The 18,684-nt window shown below is 40.5% G+C and overlaps 1 protein-coding gene across 1 annotated transcript; it reads left to right on the plus strand.

The window, feature by feature from the left end:
* Positions 1-145: 145 nt before the first annotated feature.
* Positions 146-18,436, plus strand: CBR4 (carbonyl reductase 4). The gene is made up of 5 exons (XM_004610372.2): positions 146-478; positions 2,839-2,959; positions 3,740-3,876; positions 5,923-6,057; positions 17,846-18,436. The coding sequence occupies exons 1-5, from the start codon at positions 337-339 to the stop codon at positions 18,022-18,024; spliced, it is 714 nt and encodes a 237-aa protein (XP_004610429.1). The 5' UTR covers positions 146-336; the 3' UTR covers positions 18,025-18,436.
* Positions 18,437-18,684: the final 248 nt, after the last annotated feature.

Genomic DNA, 18,684 nt, shown 5'->3' on the forward strand with positions numbered 1-18,684 from the left:
CTTGGCCCGGCCCACGTTCAAACTACAAGTCCCAGCATGCAACGCAGCCGCTTCCGGACCGGCCACGGCAGTCCAGGCGTTCTGAAGCCTGCGTCCTCGTAGGCGGAGCCCGTGCGCGCTGACGTCAGCACGCAGGCGCCGCACTCCTAGCGCCCCACTGCGCGCTCTTCAATCCTGCCAGTGGCCCGGGGTTTGCAAGGGTCTAGGGCGGGCTGATACTTGCACATATTTTTTATTTCCCCTACTCCACTTATTATTTTTTTTCCCGGTGAGCAGGTGTGGTTAAAGATCCCGTGGGACCGGGAAGGGGCCGCCTTTCCCTCTGCCCGGCCCAGCATGGACAGAGTGTGTGCAGTGTTTGGAGGCTCCCGGGGCATCGGCAGGGCAGTGGCCCAGTTAATGGCCCAGAAAGGCTATCGACTGGCCATCGTCGCCAGAAATCTGGAAGTGGCCAGAGCCACCGCCGCCGAGCTCGGCAGTAGGTACCGAAGTGGGCTTGCCCCGTGCTGTGTGTGTCTGCAGCCCCACGCGCCCTCCATCTACCGGTTCGCCAGTGTCCCGGGTGGGCACTTTGGGGTGCTGAGATCGAACCCTTCCGCCCTGAGCAGTCCCGAGTGTAGACGGCGGCTGGTGCAGACTCTTTGCAGCAGATCGCTGCCTCCAGGCTGCTTGTCGCCCGGGGACCTCCCTCCCCCGCAACACCCCCCTACCCCCACGAGGGTCACTTGGAGATGAAGCCCCGGGGCGAGGTCTTAATCACCAGCACCCCAGACCCCAGACTCGTGCTCCGCGCCCGCAGCGCAGTGTTGAGGCGGCTGGTGAGGCAGGCCGCGGCAGAGTTAACCTTTGTATGTAGGGAAAAGGGCTCTGCGTGCGTGCATGCGTGCGTGCGAGCTCCTGAGAGGGAGTGCCCAAAGGGGCGGGGGACATGGGGGTGTCTCGGGTGCCTGGGAGGGTGGGCTTCAGGCTCGCGTGCGGACCCATTTTCTCATGGAGAAAATTATGGGGTGCCTGCCAGTTTTGAGATGTGTCTGACACCCCATCCATAAGCGTCCCCAAGTTACTCAACTGTTTTCAGCGTCTTGTCAGCGCACAGGTGCAGGTGGATTCGTGCTGCCCAACTCTGTTGCACCGGATCCACTCGGATCCTTGTTTATGAATTAGGGCCCAGCAGTCCTCGATTTAAAGGCGCTAGATGAGGGGAGGAAGATGTGTGCAGGCGAAAGCGCTGCGCTTGGTTTAGGTCCTGGATTAGGCACACTTCTTTTATGGTCGGGGAGGCACCTGGTGGGCTGTGCACTTGACAATGATTCAATGGATTGCTTTGCTGACCCAGGGTCACCCGTGCTAGAGTGAATCTAGCCCGTGTTAGAGGTAGGGAGAGGATTCGACTCTCTAAAAGGAAATAAGAAACTTGTAGGCAGTGCGAATTTCAGGGATGCATCTTGCTGCTCATACTCATTGCCCCTTCCGGGGACAAACAGATGATGAAGGGGAGCTCCTGACCAGGACACTGGGCGTTTAGTGTCTGCAGGACTAGTTGAAAACCGTTGGTTGATCTTTGAAGGGTTGCTTGAGACAGGATGCTCTCTCACTGGCCTTTCTCGGAAGCCTGTGTTCAGGGCTCACTGGCTTTGCACCCCACCAACTGTTTGTGACTTTCCAGATAGCTCCTGTGTTTAGAAGTTTGTGGGGAGGGTACGTTTAGTGTTAACAGATTCATCATGGTCAGTCAGAAAAAAAGCATTTATCTAGCGTTTAAAAAGAAAGAAAAGCATCCCCCTGGGATGTTAAAATGGCAGATTATTTTAAAAAATGCTTTCCTTTGAAGAGTAATTCTTTTGGATTTAAAAGCTTTTCCCCATGGGTGTAATTTCAGCATTTTGTGGAGTTTGTTTTGGGGTCATATCCACTATGGTCAGGGTTCACTTCTGGCTCTGCACTCAGGGATCACTCCTGATGGGGCTTGGGGTACGAGAGAGGGTGCTGTGGATCCGACGCGGGTCCACTATGTGCGAGGCAATCGCCCTACCCTGCACATCCGGCCCCAGTTTCAGATTTTCTAATTTTTTGGGGGGGTTAGGCCACACCAGGCAATGCTGCTACTTCTAGCTCTGCACCAGGAATTATTCCTGCCGGTGCTCTGGTTATGATATGGGATGCCGGGGATTGACCTGGGTAGGCTGGGTGCAAGGCAAGTTTCCTACCTGCTGTACCATCACTCTGGCCCCAAATTTCAGCATTTTAAAAACAACTCTCTGCTTTGTCTCATCTCCCTTTATGGCCAGGCTTGAATAGTCATGATGATAGATGATAAGATTACATTATAATATATTGAATCATTATACATAAAATATGTTATATGCGAAGGAAAAGTGAAGAAAAAGAAACATTAGAATTGATGCCATTTCAGGAAAGTAATTCATGAAAAAAAAACTAACAGAATTAGACATGTATTTCCAACAAGGAATATAAGACCTAGACAACTTGAATCAGAACCTTGAGTTCGGTGTCAAGTTAGAAGCTATTAATTGAATCTCTGCAAAATGTTAGAAACACAAACTGTGCCCTTCCCAGCTTTTCTAGTGATATTTGAGAAAGGTTCTGAGCTCAGCATTCTGTATTTTTTTTTATTGCTCTGTGTTTCCCACCTACCATAATCTCAGTTTCATTAGACTGAATGAACTCGAGAGTAGAAACCTATGACTTAATCATTTGTCTTTATGTTCTTGATCACTGCAGGCCCACCTCATAGTAGGTGCTTCATCAGTGTGTTCAGTAATTTTTAAATTGCAAGCTGCAGTTTATAATTAATTTTAATCCAGATTTGTTCCATAGGAGACCATTTGGCATTTAGCTGTGATGTTGCCAAAGAACGTGATGTTCAAAATACGTTTGAAGACATTGAGAAACATTTGGGTCCAGTTAATTTCTTGGTCAATGCAGCTGGAATTAACAGGTTAGTTACAAATTAAGGACTTTAATATGTGCCTCCCCTCCAAAGATCTCTTTGATTAGTATTATATATTAAGATGTTTTGCCTCTAAGTGGAGAAAAAGTGAAATATTTTAAAACCTGATCTGTCAATCTTTGCTGTCCTTTTATGTTGAGTGATAACAAATAGTAAGGCTTCGACTTAATTTTAAAGTCACCCCCACATTAAATTGTAGAACTTCTCCCACCGCTTTAGACCATCATTCAACACTTTTATACTTGAGGACTCCCCGCTGTCTTGCAGACTGATCCACAGACAGGCAGTTATAACCAAGGGGTAGGTCAGTGGTTTTCAGCCTTTCTGAACAATGTTTTAGAAGGGTATTTCTTCCCAGTGAACAAATACTTCCTCCCATGAACCATATTTCTGAGGTCTTTCACCATGAATTAGTTTTATCATGGTGAAATAAGTTTTATCAGGTCGTGAACTAAATTGAATCGAAGTGAGTGTCTTTTAGAAAAAAGAAATTAAGTCTGGAATATTTAGAACAGTTTTCTCATTAAACAGTACAGTATGGCAGTTGCTCGTTTCTTCCATGCTATTTTGGTGACCTGCCACTATGTTTCAGCAGTTTGGTGTGTTTGCTACTCTATTTGCAGGGAGGGGAGGAAGGAAACTGGCTTCCAGGTGAGTCCCTCTGGCTTATCTGCTGTGATTTTTATGTCGTGCAAACCAAAGGAAAGTAGAACTCTCTATCTTATTATGTCTGTAATATTTATTTATATATACTTATTTATTTTTTAGGGACAGCCTTTTAGTACGAACAAAAACTGAAGATATGATATCTCAACTTCATACCAATCTCTTGGGTTCCATGCTGACTTGTAAAGTTGCCACAAAATCTATGATTCAAAAACAGGGAGGGTCAATTGTTAATATAGGTAAGTTTTCACATATGTGAACTTAAGTTGCCTTCTAGTACCCAAAAATACCCAAACATGGGAAACTTGGAAGAAGGGTATTTTTGTCCGGGCAGGATTCATAGTACAGTGGGTAGGGCACTTGCCTTGCACAGGGTCCCCTTCGGTACGATCCCGGGCATCCCATACCGCCCCCAAGTCCTTTCAGTGTGATCCCTGAGTGCAGAGCCACGAGGAAACCCTAAATGCACTAGCATAGGAAAGAAAAGAAGGGAAAAGAAAATAAAGGTAACTTTGTATTATTTCTGGAAATGATTAGTGGATAAACTTGGAATCGTGGACTCAAGTGTTCAGTTAGTGACATCACTGTTTTCAAAATGTAACAGCAAAAGACATGTGGTTAGTGGCAGCAGACGTTTGGCTTCAGTGTCCACAGTGCATCTGGGATGACAGGGAGCGCCCACTGCTCAGAATCTAGGCATGAATGTGGTCCTAGTTTTCTAGTTATTATGATCTTTAAAGAGAAATAAGCTCTCTCCTGAGAGGGAACTGTATCACTGTATCACTGTCATCCCATTGTTGGTTGATTTACTTGAGTGGGCACCAGTAACTATATTGGCTTAAAATTATGAACAAGGGCTGGGATGATAGCTCCGAGGGGTGAATGCAAATCTCACACACGCCCCTGAATTCCATTGCTGGCATTGAATTGAACCCCGAAGTCCCCATCCCCCAAGTGTGGCTCTAGCACCTTTGGGGAGATACCTATAAACATATAAAATAAAAATAAGCAAGGAATTGGAAAAGTTTAAATGGTTAGGGTTAGAAAGTGATAGCTATAGCAATTGTGTGGGTCATTGATAAATCTAGTATAAAGTTAGAAGAGGATGGGTTCTTGTTTTTTTGTTTCTATTTTGGGGGTCCACAGCCAGTGGTGCTCAGGGCTTATTCCTGGCTCTGTGGTCATGGATTACACCTGCTGGTGCTTCTGTGTTTTGGAGCTGGAGATTAAACCGAAGTCAGTTGCATGCAAGGCAAACTTGCATACCTAAATATCTCATATGGTTCCCTGAGCACCACCGCGAGTGATTCCTGAGTGCAGAGCCAGAAGTAACCCCTAAATATCACTAAGTGTGGTCCAAATTTTAAAAAATAAATAAAAAGAAATAAAAGTGCAAAATGACTTTAATTTTTTTAATTTGAAAATATCATACCATTTCCCTCTTAGTTTTAATTTTTGTGTGTGTGTGGGGCTGGGGGAATGCCATATCTGGTGGTGCCCAGGGCTTACTCCTGGCTCTGCACTGGTATATAGAGTAGAAAATATTTTAATATTGTATGTGCTGATTATGCCATAAAAAGTACCTCAAACATTTTTCTAAACTTCTTAAGCATTATAAATTTAAATTACTTTTCAAAACTTATGTGGGATTCTTGATTAATTTTTATATCGTAAGTATAGGTCACCAGTGCAGAAAATTACCTTCCCACTTCTTTTGTTAGAATGTTTTTGCTTGCAGTTGATCTTTGAATTATAAATGAGTTTTGGCCACCCAAGAATTTTTAGTAGGCAATACAAGTTATGTTATGTCACTGAAGGTATTAAATTTCAATTTTACAAAAAGTATATATAATTGAAACTTGCTTAATTTAAATTGACAGTCATTCAGATTAATTTGATTTATTTTTAAATGAACTTTTTAAAGTGAAAATGAATACTATGTCTGTGTCGTAGAATTGTAAAATTAATCAGCCTTTTTCTGGCCTTTTCTGGTTTTAAACTCTTACTAGTAAAAGCCTTTATAAATGCTTTTTATCATGTCATTTCTATTCAGATATTAGTGTGGTTTTCTTTCACTCACTGGATTAGCTCTTGAACATCTATTTGACATTCAAGGTGCTGTATAAGCTTCTTTCATGACCATGGTTAGAATTCCTAATTTTAGCAAAGTATAAGGCAAAAAAAATTTTTTCCCCATTCATTTTTTGTATGTTTCTTAAAAATTATGTGAATATTCATATAACCTCCAAGGTTTGAATTGAATTTGTATTCTTTTTTTTCTCTAGGAAGTATTATTGGTTTAAAGGGCAACGCTGGCCAGACTGTGTACAGTGCCAGTAAAGGAGGATTAGTTGGATTTTCACGTGCTCTTGCTAAAGAAGTAGCAAGAAAGAAAATAAGAGTGAACGTAGTTGCACCAGGTTAGTGGGAAAAAACAATTTTTTTAAACAAAATGTGTGCATTCATAAGTATATCCAGAAAAAAGCAAGGACTGTGCTTGTGTTTAAATACATCAGCAGCATCAAACTCTTCTCAGAGAGTCCTGGAAAGGGGACATGGAATATGCACTATACTAAGTAGACAAATGTGGGAGGGTATAACTATAGCCCAACTTACACTGCCAGGCTGTGTGCCACCCTCCAGCAACCCACAGTTGTTTTGTTTGAATAAGTCACTTTTTATGAACCACATAAATCATACTTAAGAACACAGTGCATCATACAAATCACTGACATCCTATTTTACAATCACCTCCTCCAACTTAAATTTCTAGGGTCTGCTAAGTAAGAGACTGGAACAATAGCACAGTGGGTAGGGTGTTCGCCTTTCACACAGCTGACCCAGATTAGATTCCTCTGTCCCTCTCAGAGAGCCCAGCAAGCTACTGAGAGTATCCCACCTGCATGGCAGAGCCTGGCAAGCTACCCATGGGGTATTCGATATGCCAAAAACAGTAACAACAAGTCTCACAATGGAGACGTTACTGGTGTCTGCTCAAGCAAATTGATGAACAATGGGACGACAGTGCTATAGTGCTACAGTGCTAAGTAAGAGAGAAAGAGGGATGGCTGTGAATGTTAACATATATGAATCATTTTAAAGGCAGATTTGGAAAACCCCTACACCTAGACGAAAATGATAGCTTATGATTCGGGGGCTTTTGCGGCATCTTAACTTGGAAGGTGAAGTTGATCAAATCCCCTTGTGTGAAAAAGTAGCAAAGCTATAGTTTCAGATCTCCATGTCTGATGTTCATGTCTGGGGCTCAGGGGAACTGAAAAATTGCTGCTTGCAATTATCTAGCAGAAGACTCCTTGCTGGTGCAGTGTGCTTAGTTTAAAAGATAATACAAACAGATGAGATGTCCTTCAAATATGTACAAAAAACATACTAAGCTTTCTTAAATGTGAAATGCACAATATCTGTGACAATCTAACTCTTTTGCCAAAACGGGGCCTGAAAAGTTGAGTATGGAGGTTCGACTCACAGTGATTTTAAGGTCTGTCAGAAATGTCAAGCAGCATCCAGATCAGCTCCGCATGTGTAAAATTAGTACTAGTCCAGTTAGGAATACAAGATGAAAATTGTGGCTGTGGGGCAAAGCGATAGAACAGCGGCTTGTGTGTCTGCCTTATACATGGCTGACCTGGGTTCACTCCCCGGCCATCTCTGGTACCCCCAAGCCCCACCTGGAGTGATCCCTGAGAACAGAGCCAGGATTAAGCCCTGCGCATTGCTGGGCGTGGCCTCCAAACCTAAACAAATAAAATAACAGACTTTTTTTTTTAAAAAAATGGAAAATTGTGGCTGCTGCTTCAATTGTAAGAAAGTATTACTGTTCAATAGCTACTCCCAAAATATACCAAGTTCCAACATTAACATTATAGTAGTTTATTTCAAAATGAGAACCATTTAAATGTTGGGTAGAGAGTTGCAGAGAATAAAACAAAGAAAAATAGAAAAGATCTGTGCCAGGCTGATATTCAGTATATTTTTCCCTAAAGTTCGATGAGGCCATTAATTCAGCAGATTGCTGAAAGACTGTTGATTCTCAGTGTGAATTATATGGAGATGCGAGTAGGTCCAAAGCTGTTCAGTGGAGAGACGGAATATTTCTTTGTGGTGGCTCCATTTAGCAGAACACAGTTGTGGGTTGTTCTTAAAAGTTTGACTGATTAAGGACCGTTAAAAGAATACAAAAATTATAAACTTTTTCTTAGACCACATAGGTATTCTTTAAAAATCAGAAAATCAGGAGCATGTAAATATAATTTTTTCATGTATTTGTCTAAAAACATACATATATATGTACAAAACTTACTAAAATATCCATTGATTGTGGGTTTTTTTTTTTTTTGGTTTGTTTTTGGTTTGGGGTCTGCAGGGTTTACTCCTGGGTCGGCAATTAGGGATTACTCTTTGCTGGTTTTGGGAATTGAACCCAGGTTGGCCTTATCAAGGCAAGCTCCCTACCTGCTGTCCTATCTCTCAAGCCCTTGATTGTGATTTTCAGATATAGAAAGGAAGCTATTAACTTACTTACAATTGGTATTCATATATTTGTATCTGGGTATATAGTTCTAAAACTTGTTAAAAAAAAAGCTAGCAAACTGGTGACTGCTCGAAAAGTTCTGTACCTTATATTTTATAGGTAAGTCTTTATTTTAAAATATTGCACTAATTATGGAATAAGGAGAGCAGAGAGGATATTAGATATTATTTATTCAGATGTCTTTGTAATTTAGGAGATTGCAATCTTGGAGAGTGACTTACCAAAACTGAGATACCTGGTGTCTGGAAGAATTGTTACTAAAAGCTTTATCTTTCGATTTCTAGCTAGGTAAACTTAAAAACAAAATAATGGCCCCTTATGTTTCCTTTATGTCTTCACTTGTTTTTGCTCTGTATTCCTTTGCTAATATGATCAGTCTAAACTATTTAAACTCTTAGCCACTTTGTAACCTGACCTTTACATTATTTGTCCTTATCATTTGTCTTTCAACAAGTTATTATTTGATAACATTGCCTGGGTAATAGTAGGAAATAGAAAATGTGCTAAAATATGTATTTGTGTTTTCATTCACTAGCTGGTGGGATAGAAATTTTGGTTATATAAATACTTAGTTTTTGAATAAACTGAATCTTTTCCCTGTTCTCTATCAGTATGCCATAGAACAAAGTAGAACTTTGTTCTAGTTTACAAGGAGCATTTGGGAGTTGATAACCTATGTAAGAAAAGACACAGGGGTTTGATTCACAGGCTGTATGAAAGTGTAGCCTGGACTAGACCTTCCCCTCATGCCCATTTCATGTCACTATAGTTAGTGTTGGATGGATACTATAGTTAGTGTTCTCTTTGGCAATAAAGTTGAATCCGCAGGGATCACAGGGTTGTCAAAATATGCTTAAGAGTGTTTTTTGCTCCACATGTCTTCATCCTGGTTCACTGTTTAGTCACAGAGACTAGCTAAATTCAAGCATTGCAAACCCATAAACATTTGATAAAGGACTGTGGTTTAGTTACCTCACTTTTGCTCCCCCATAGAAGGGAAAGAATAAATTCAAAACTGCAGTGTTCTCTTGCTTTTTCTGAGTGTGCTTTGTGCAGCCTGTTGAGACAAATCATGAGAAATGATTTGTAGTTTGGGACTGCAAGTATTTGTTTCTGGCTAGGGACTGGAATCATGTAGGTAGTGCTGAGTTCATAGTGATTGAAAGGCTGAATTGTTTTTAAAATTTATTTTTATAAAGTTGGTCACAAAAATTTATTACATTCAGTATTCCAGTACCAATCCCATGACCATTACACCTTACACACCACCATTATTTCAAATTTTCCCAACCACCTCCCAAGCCTGGCCTAATAACAGGCCCTAAGTAATTTATTTTGTATTGCTTGTTATGAATAATCCGCTAAAAATGGTCAAAAAAATTTCCTTAGAAGAAAGTCTGTGAAGATTGTTGTATTTCACCCTGGAGCCAGTAAGCCCTTGTGTAAGAGATTAGTAGCATGTTGTTACAGATTGAGCCTTGTGTGATTTATATATATATATATATATATACACACATACATACATACACATACACACATATACATATATATACACACATATATACATATATATATTTATTTATATTTTGTTTTTGCTCGAGATCAGTTGCCTTCTACTTTATACCCCATCCAGTGTTGTGTGCTACTCCTGGTACATCAGTGGTGTAGAGTATGAGATGTCACTCTAGGGATTCTAAAATTTTAAATAGGGTAATACAGCTGGAGTTAAACTTTTATTGTGATAGTGACTTTGGGGTCCAGAGACATCTCTGCAGCTTGTAGATCTCTTTCAAGATTTATTTGTGAGTCTCTGGGTCATATCCCTTAATGAGCTTATATGATGCCAGAGGCAGTTGGTGGACATGACTGCCAGGCTCCCAGAAGAACAGGGAGGTTAGGGGAGGTTGTCCATTCCCAATTCCCTGAGAGCCTGGAAATTTCCGTCACAAAATCCACATATCTGAGTTTTTCAACAGATTCACTCATGAATGAGGCTTGTCCTGAACCTGTGGAAATCAGCCATGAGCATGGCAGAGATTGGGTTCTGGAGGTTTTCAGCTGTTGGGGCTCTGTTTGGATGGGTGGTGGGCTCCCCTGCTTCCCCCAGGGTGCCTCAGATAAGCCTCAAGGACTGGATGTTTTAAGGTTAATAATGTAAGTATTCCTAACTTATAATAACTCTCGGCAGAACTGTTGGAGTACCTCTTTAATGCTCTTTAATGCAAGGACTGTGCTTCCAAAATGACATAGATTAATGTGATATTGCTGCTACAGGGAGCTAAGTATAGTGAGACAGATAATTAGAGTCTGGCATTAGGAATATATAGTAAGGTACACACATGATGTTATGGAAATGCTAGAAAAGGAAAGCTTAATTTTGTCTAGAGTGAATTAGTTAACAAGGCAGCAAGTTTTTTTCTAAAGGGAAGTTGAATGACTACTGAAAATGTGTTATGTACAGGCTTTCTTAAAGACTTGACTTTCCAGGGGCCAAAGAGATAAGACAGAGGTCAAGATGCTTGCATTACATGCAGATGATCCCCAGTTTGATCATCTGGTTTGATCCCCAGACTGTAAACTGACCCCCAAGTACCACCAGGAGTGATCCCTGAGCATTGCTGGATATAATAAAAATATGATAAAAATCTGACTTTTCAGTGCAATTTGAATTACAGAAAAAATGTAATATGACTCAATACATGGCTTTTTAATAGGGTGATCTTTATTGTGTTGTATTGGCTATGACTTATAAATAGCAGAAGTCATTGTATGAATATACTCAGATGGTTAGAAGTAAAGTACAATTTAAAATAGAATTGACTCTAGTCTGTTGATTATTAACATTAGATAATAATATCAACCAGCTTCTTCTGAGATCTTTTAATAGAGCTTACAGGTAGCAGCATGAACAAATATCACCTTCAAATGGGATTTCCAGTTAAGGAAAACAGATACGAAGCAATTCATGACAGGAAAGCTAAGAGCAGGGAAAATGATACACTAAGCTAATATTTGCTATCTCGTATTATTGACATGTTAAATGTCAATTTATATAAATGACAATTTATTTTAAAGATAATTTTGTTGCTAAGCTTTGGTATTTATTACTTTAAATATAAAATAAACCTCTCCCCCTCTTTTTTTTTTTTTTTTTGTATATCGGGCCACACCAGCAGTGCTCAGGGCTCACTCTTTGTTCTGTACTCGGGGATCACTACTGGAGGTCACTGATGATTGAACCTGGGTTGGCCACGTGCAAGGCAAGCGCCCTATCCACTGTACTATTGTTCCCACCCATAAATGTAAAATTTTTCTACAGATAAATCTGATTGGAAAATATTGACGATAGGAAAGACAATATTTGACAAATTGGCACCATAATGTGTATTAAATTATAAGGGCATGTGCGCGCGGGAAGGGGAGATGAGATGTATGTCGTGTTGTTGTTCACAGGCTCTCGGGGCAATTCTCTCTCGGGCGCGCTGCTCGTGTTAGATGCTCCCGAGATGCTGTGTATGGACTAGATCGGGATGGCTCCTCCTTGTGCTCTGCTTCTGTGTGTGTCACTGTGCTCTCTTCTCTCTGTCTCTCTGTCTCTGTAGTCTCTCCTCTGGTCTCTTCCGACCTCTCTCTGTCTCTGCTTCTGTGTCTTCTCTCTTGCTTCTGTGTCTTCTCCCTCACTTCTGTGTCTTCTCCTTGCTGTGTCTTCTTCTCTCTGTGTCCTGCTGCCTCTTCTTCTGTCTCTGCTGTCTCCTTCGCTTCTGTGTCTTCCCCCACTTCTGTTACAGTCTTAGTTTATATAGCAATCACATAGGGTGGTAACACAAAGGTGGGTTGAACATTAACAAATCAACAAAGAAGGGTAAGACCATTTCTCGAGGAGATTAACAAAATCTCATCTAAGGAGATTACTCCAGTTTACTAGCAGATCCACTCAAGGGTGGGATCCAAACATGGGTATCTTCCTTTCTTCCTTCTTCAGCTAGTAATCCACTTAAATAGTTGTAGTAAATCTACTTCAGATATTTCTAGCAATGTCATTCTGTATGAGCACAGTAAGAGATGTATCAAACTTAAAGTTTGGTTCTTCCTGAGGACATCTCACTATATTTTCTAGACCATAGCCCTCAGGTCAGGTTAGTTTTCCTAACCCCAGCAGGGTTCTAGTCTCATCAATATTTTTGGATCATGACAGCATTTGTCTATGACCATGCTCTCAACTTATAGTTGAGTATTGTGCCGTGTTGCCCTGGCCCATTTCGATGCCAGGGTAGCTCACAGCTTGCCCTGGGTCCATTCTGTCCTTCGTCAGGACCCAGCTTTGGGGGTGCTAGGAACTACGGGCAACTGAGTGGAGAAATCAGATGCCCGGGAGTAAATATTATTGGAGTCAATCGGCTCCCAAGTTGCAAAGCATAATATTAACTGTCTTCCTGTGTCCATACAGAAAGGACATTGCTTTAAGGTAAACTAAGTTTCCTGGGGCAAGGCTAAAAGGACAAATCCAATGTTATCCTACAATAATGGATGCATTACTTTTCAATAAAGGTGTTTCTAATATCTAATGTGCAAAATTCAAAAGTATTAAAGACAGTGTCAAAATCGAGTCTTGTCCTGCCATCCACTTTTCTTTCCTCAAAAGCAGCCAACTACAGACAAGTTTCTTCTGAGGTTCACATCCCAGCCAATATTGCGGGTGTGTGTTTTGTCTTGGGAAGACAGCTTGTATCATACTATTCACAATGTTCATACCTTGCTTTGTTTATAGAACAACATTTCTTTGTTGTTGTTCTACTCCACATCTTATTTTGAGAAGGGCTTCACTTTGGAAAATAACAGCTTTATGGAAAGATAACTCAGACACAATCACCCATTTACAGCGTAGTGTTCAGAGGTTTTAATATAGTTCTAGAATTGTCATCCATGACTATAATGTAGTTTTGGACATTTTCATTATCCCATTCTCATTAGAATTTTCTCCTTGGCATGTGCTCTCATTCTTGCTTCCAGCATGCAGGAACATGCTCTCTCTCTCTCTGTCCATCACCCTGTTCTGGGTAGGTGATCTAAATGGAACAGGATAAGACATGGACTTTCTTGACTCCTGCATCACTTGAGTGGCTGAATTGAAAGACAGTAATGTGTGTTGTATGATGTGCTTGCATTTTAACTGTTGACTCTCAATGAGCATTTATATGGTTTCTGATCTCTTGCCATTCCAGCTGATAATTCGGCAACAATCCTTGTACATGATTTATTTCACACATATGTGAATGTATGAGCTTCGGACTCAGACTGCCAAGGCCCAGAGAGTGTATGCATTTCAAGCTGTGATGAGTGGTACAGAACTGCATATATTTCTATGTGTACCTTAAGTGTCACATGGCAGAGCCTGGCAAGCTACCTGTGGCGTATTTGATATGCCAAAAACAGTAAGAACAAGCCTCACAATGGAGACGTTACTGGTGCCCGCTTGAGCAAGTTGATGAGTGATGGGATGACAGTGATACAGTGATACCTGAAGTGTCCTTCCCGCTATCTTAGGCTAAGGAGGTTTTCTGTTTACACTCGGAGGAAACCTCATGGAGAAAAGCTTGCATAGCTGGGCGGCTGCACAAACGATACTGTTTTGGGTGTTCTTCTGGGCTGTTTTGTTTAAGGTTTCACACTCTTTCCTTCCCATTATGCCTTGCTGTAAGAGAGAGAAATTTGTTCTAGTTAAAATCTTGATCGAGTTTTTAGAGCAACAGCCTTATTTATTCTTTTTAAAAGTGTCTATGTTTGGGTTCAAAAGAGGGTGCCGTGAGTAGGACACTTGCCTTGCTTGTGGCTGACCCAGGCTTGATCCCCAGCATCACATATGGTCCTGGAGCACTGCCTGGAGTAATCCTGAGTGCAGAGCCAGGAGTAAGCCCTGAGCATGGATGGGTGTGATCCCAAACCAAAATGAAACAAGTGTCTGTGATTATTTTAATTTTTACCTAGATCTAGAATCGTGTACAACAGAATGAGCATATGAGCCGATAGATTATATCACAGTGAGCATTCTGCAACTGTTCATTCCAGTTGATTAAGTTGCTAATGTCTTACTTTAATATAAAATCTCTGCTATATATAAAAGTGTTCAAAAATAGAAATAGTGAGCTGGCAGTATGTTAGTGAGATGCTATTTATACTCAACTGCCAGCCAAAAATAAATAAAGGAAATACATTTCCTTTAGAGTTTATCAAGTATAAATTCTCATTGGACTGTGTACTTTTTTTTTGGTTTGTTTTGTTTTGGGTCTACACCCAGCAGTGATCAGAGGTTATTCCTAGCTGTGTGCTCTGGGATCATTCTTGACATGGTTTGGTGAACTGGGTGCTGGGTTTGAACTCGGGTTGGCTGCGTGCAAGGCAAATGCCCTTCCCACTGTAATATTGCTCTGGTGTTGGACCAGGTACTTTGATGAGCAGAAGTACTCCATTTCTAAAAAGTTCATATTTAAACACACACATATGTATATATATGTGCATGTATATATGTATATACACACATATATACATACATATATGTATATATGTATATACACACATTGTGCTGTTATGTATGTCAAACTAAAATGGAAGTAGGTATGTTCTAAGTTAGTTCCGTCATGTCTTTTGAGTTACCTGTTGGCATAGGAATGATGAGGTTTGGAGTCAGCTGGGAATCTCTGCCGCAAACCAGTTGTGTGATCAGTAATGACATCATTTGTTGGATAGTGGCACCTACTGGTAGTTTACAATTTTTATAGCCCAGCCTGAAAGGCATTGTAAGCATATAGTAAAATGAGTAGAGCAGCATTGCTGGAACTTTTTAAATAAAGGAATGATATGGAAGTCTTGTGGGACTGAGGAGAGGACACAAACTGGAAAGAAATGCAAGCACACACACATACACACACACAAATAACAAACTCTGCATGGGTATTATAAGATAGAATCCAGAATATTTATGTGCAGTGCCTTGTGCTGTGAATATATTTATAAGTGAGAATCATGGGGTTCATGAGGTGTAGCATAAAATGGCTGAAATTTGCCAGGGCCCGACTTATCATTTGAAACTAGCTTTACATTTTTATTTGATCTCTAATAATGGGAGGAAAGATATGTATGAATTTCCAAAAGCTGCAGATAGATTTCAGGGGCAGTGAAACAATTCTGTACTATACTGTATTCATGTGTAGGTGACATTACACATTTATCAAAACACAGAATTATACTACCCCAAAAAATGCATCCCAGTGTAAACCCATGGCCCCTATTTAATAATGATTGGTCAGTCTCAGTTTTGTCCAATGGATCACTCTATGGCAAGGTAGTGAACACTGAGGAAGCTGATAAGGACGGTGTGATGAGCGGGTTTAGGGGGGACTCCCTATTCTTTCTGCTCATTTCTTCTGTAAACCTTAAAGTGCTCTACAACTTAGGCCTATAGTTAAGAAAACGAAGCAGCTGATGAGAGAAACACCCCCGGATTGTTGTGTGTATTTTTTTTCCTGCATATGAAGCATCATCAAAGAGGCAAAGCCAGTATTGGTGAAACCGTTCCTTCCTTCCATCCTCTCTCTCCTCACCTTCTTTCTCCTCTCTCTCCCTCTCCCTCCTCTCTCTCCCTGTCCCTTTCTCTCTCCCTCTTCTCTTTCCCCCCTTTACTCTCTCCCCCCATCTCTTCTCTCCCTCCCCCAATCTCTTCTCTCTCTCTCTCCCCCTCCCCCTCCTCCCCTCTCAGGTCATAATTTTGATCGTATAAGGAAAATAGAGAACAGAGTGATTTAATGTCCTAATCCACTGGTCATTTTCCCATGGAGTGCAGCCTTTGAGGAAAAAGTGTATCTTATAGTGAAATTGGTACATAATGTAATATTGTTTTCTTACTCCAGATCATAATTTGAGACAATTTGAAGTTAGTGTTATGTGCTACTTTTCCCCCCTAGTATCTTTTTATCTGAAAATAAAAATAATATTTTTATTATTGTAGAGTTTCAAATGTACAAAGTGTTACAAGGAAGAAAATAAGATAATCACAATTCTGTGAATGATATATTGTTTAATGATACTGATGACCTAATTTTTTAGACTATATTTTTATTATTAGTTATTAGTGCATTTTATTTTTGTAGTTTTATAACTGAATTACTTTGTAAACTACTATGTAGAATAAACATTAGTTTTCTCTCATTTACTTATATTTATTTTTGTTTTAGTTTTGACTACACCGTCAGTGCTCAGAGCTTACTTCTTGCTTCTGGGCTCAGGAATCACTCTGGTAGGGCTTGGGGGACCATATACGGTGCTGGGGATTGAACCCACATTGACCATATGCATAGCAAATGCTCTCGCTACTTTCCTGTGTATCTGGCCCTGATTTTCTCTCATCTTAAATAGCCTTCTAAAGCAGTGTTCCCCAAAGTAGGTGATACCACCATGGGGTGGCATTGGAATGATGGTGGCCAGTAATAGCCTTGGATGTATGTTCTCTTTGTTCACTGAGAAGGGAAGAAGGGAGATTTCCAGGAGGGTGCTGGGAAAGTTTCTTAGGCCCAATAAGCTCGGAAACCTCTGTCCTAGAGCATTATATTATTATTATTATTATTATTATTTTACTTTTTGGGTCACACCTGGCGATGCACAGGGGTTACTCCTGGCTTGGCACTGAGGAATCACCCCTGGTGGTGCTCAGGGGACCATATAGGATGCTGGGAATCGAACCCGGGTCAGCCGCGTGCAAGGCAAACGCCCTATCTGCTGTGCTATTGCTCCAGCCCCTAGAGCTTTATTTTAATACCCTTGTATTTATCTTGTTCTATTGCCTGAGTGGCCAATAATTTACTTAACTCGTTTCTTACTGAAAGATATTCAACTCATTTTTCCCCTTCAAATGAAGCTGTGACTATATTGGACTTTGTGATAGAAAAATTGTATTTATTGTGGAGCTTGTAATGAAGTGTAGATATCTATGAGTGAAAGTTTTATACTTTAGAATATATTCTCTGAAAGCATTATTGAATATATCAATTTCTTGTAAAGTCTGAATTTCCTATGTATGATGCATTGTAAGTGGAACAGACCATAGATTTGTTTTTGTTTATCAGAAAGGTCCTCCTGTATTTATCTGTCTTCATTATAGGAAATGGAACTAATATTTGCCCAGAATGTCAGATCAGTTCAGCTTTGTGATGTCTTGTCTGCTTATTCTCTACTCTGTTCCCATCTCTCGCCACCTGTATAGGTGAAAATCAGTCAGTTCCCTGGTACATTATACTATTGCTAGGGTATTACTCACATTCTTAAAATTAAGGTGTATGTGACTATTTCCACTGTAAATTATAGATTCTCCCAAGGAAAGTAATTTTTATTTTTATTCACGTTTTTGTTCACCCATTTATGTTATACTAAGAATTGGGCTATGTATTTGGGGTCAGATATTTCGGTGTTCAGTAATACATTTTCATTGTGTCAAATTGAATAAAGATGTTGACTTGTTTATTTCATTCCCAGCAAAACTGTATTTCTTAAACTAGACATGTCAACAGTCTCAAATTAAGTATCCAAGCACAAATTTGTTTCTCGTTAAAATTGAGCATATATCATGGTGTCGAGCCTTTCCAACTAAACATACATTTCTCTTTTAGGATTTGTTCACACAGATATGACAAAAGACTTGAAAGAAGAACAGTTAAAGAAAAATATCCCTCTTGGGAGGTTTGGAGAACCTATCGATGTGGCCCATGCTGTCGTGTTTCTTTTGGAATCACCCTATATTACAGGTCACGTCCTAGTAGTCGATGGGGGATTACAACTTGTGATATAACTTATAAGTGATATTGTGGCAAACTTTGGCTATTGGTTAGTCATCCCTACCTACACAGGTGACCTGTACTAATCAAACCTATTGATGCCATGTATGCTGATTTTATCTTGATATGAATAATCCAGAGAAAACATAGGTAACCTGTGGTGGTTTCTAAATGGCATATAGTTTAGAGGCCGTGGCAATTTTAGCATATAGATTTTTCCTAAGGAATCTAAACAGGTGTCAGTGGCTGGAGAGATAGTACAGCAGGCAGGGCACTTGTATGTGCCGAACTGGGTATAATCCCCTGCACCCCATACGGTTCCCTGACCACTGCCAGGAGTGATGTCTGAGTGCAGAGCCAAGAGTAAAACCCCAAGTACTGCTGGGTGTGGGCCAAAGACAAAAAAAATAAAGGAATATAAACAGGTATTTTTGCTTTATGTATTTTGTCTCAAAAGTGGAAAAAGACTTGTGGCAATTTCACGTGTTACATAACAATATTATATGTTTTAATGACATTTTATTATATTGATTGCATTCTCTAGAAGTGGGTCATTATCAAATAAGAGTATTTACAGGGTAGGGGTGGGAGAAATAGTACAGTGGGTAGGGCATTTGCCTTGCACATGGCTGACCCAGGCTCGATACCCAGCATCCCATACGGTACCCTGAGCA

The sequence above is a fragment of the Sorex araneus genome, chromosome 1 (assembly GCF_027595985.1).
Source record: "Sorex araneus isolate mSorAra2 chromosome 1, mSorAra2.pri, whole genome shotgun sequence".
Lineage (NCBI taxonomy): Eukaryota > Metazoa > Chordata > Mammalia > Eulipotyphla > Soricidae > Sorex > Sorex araneus.

Coding starts and splice junctions, on each gene's coding strand:
- CBR4 (XM_004610372.2), top strand. CDS start 337: ATGGACAGAGTGTGTGCAGTGTTTGGAGGCTCCCGGGGCATCGGCAGG. Junction 2,960..3,739: donor AATGCAGCTGGAATTAACAG/GTTAGTTACAAA, acceptor TTTATTTTTTAG/GGACAGCCTTTTAGTACGAA. Junction 3,877..5,922: donor AGGGTCAATTGTTAATATAG/GTAAGTTTTCAC, acceptor TTTTTTCTCTAG/GAAGTATTATTGGTTTAAAG.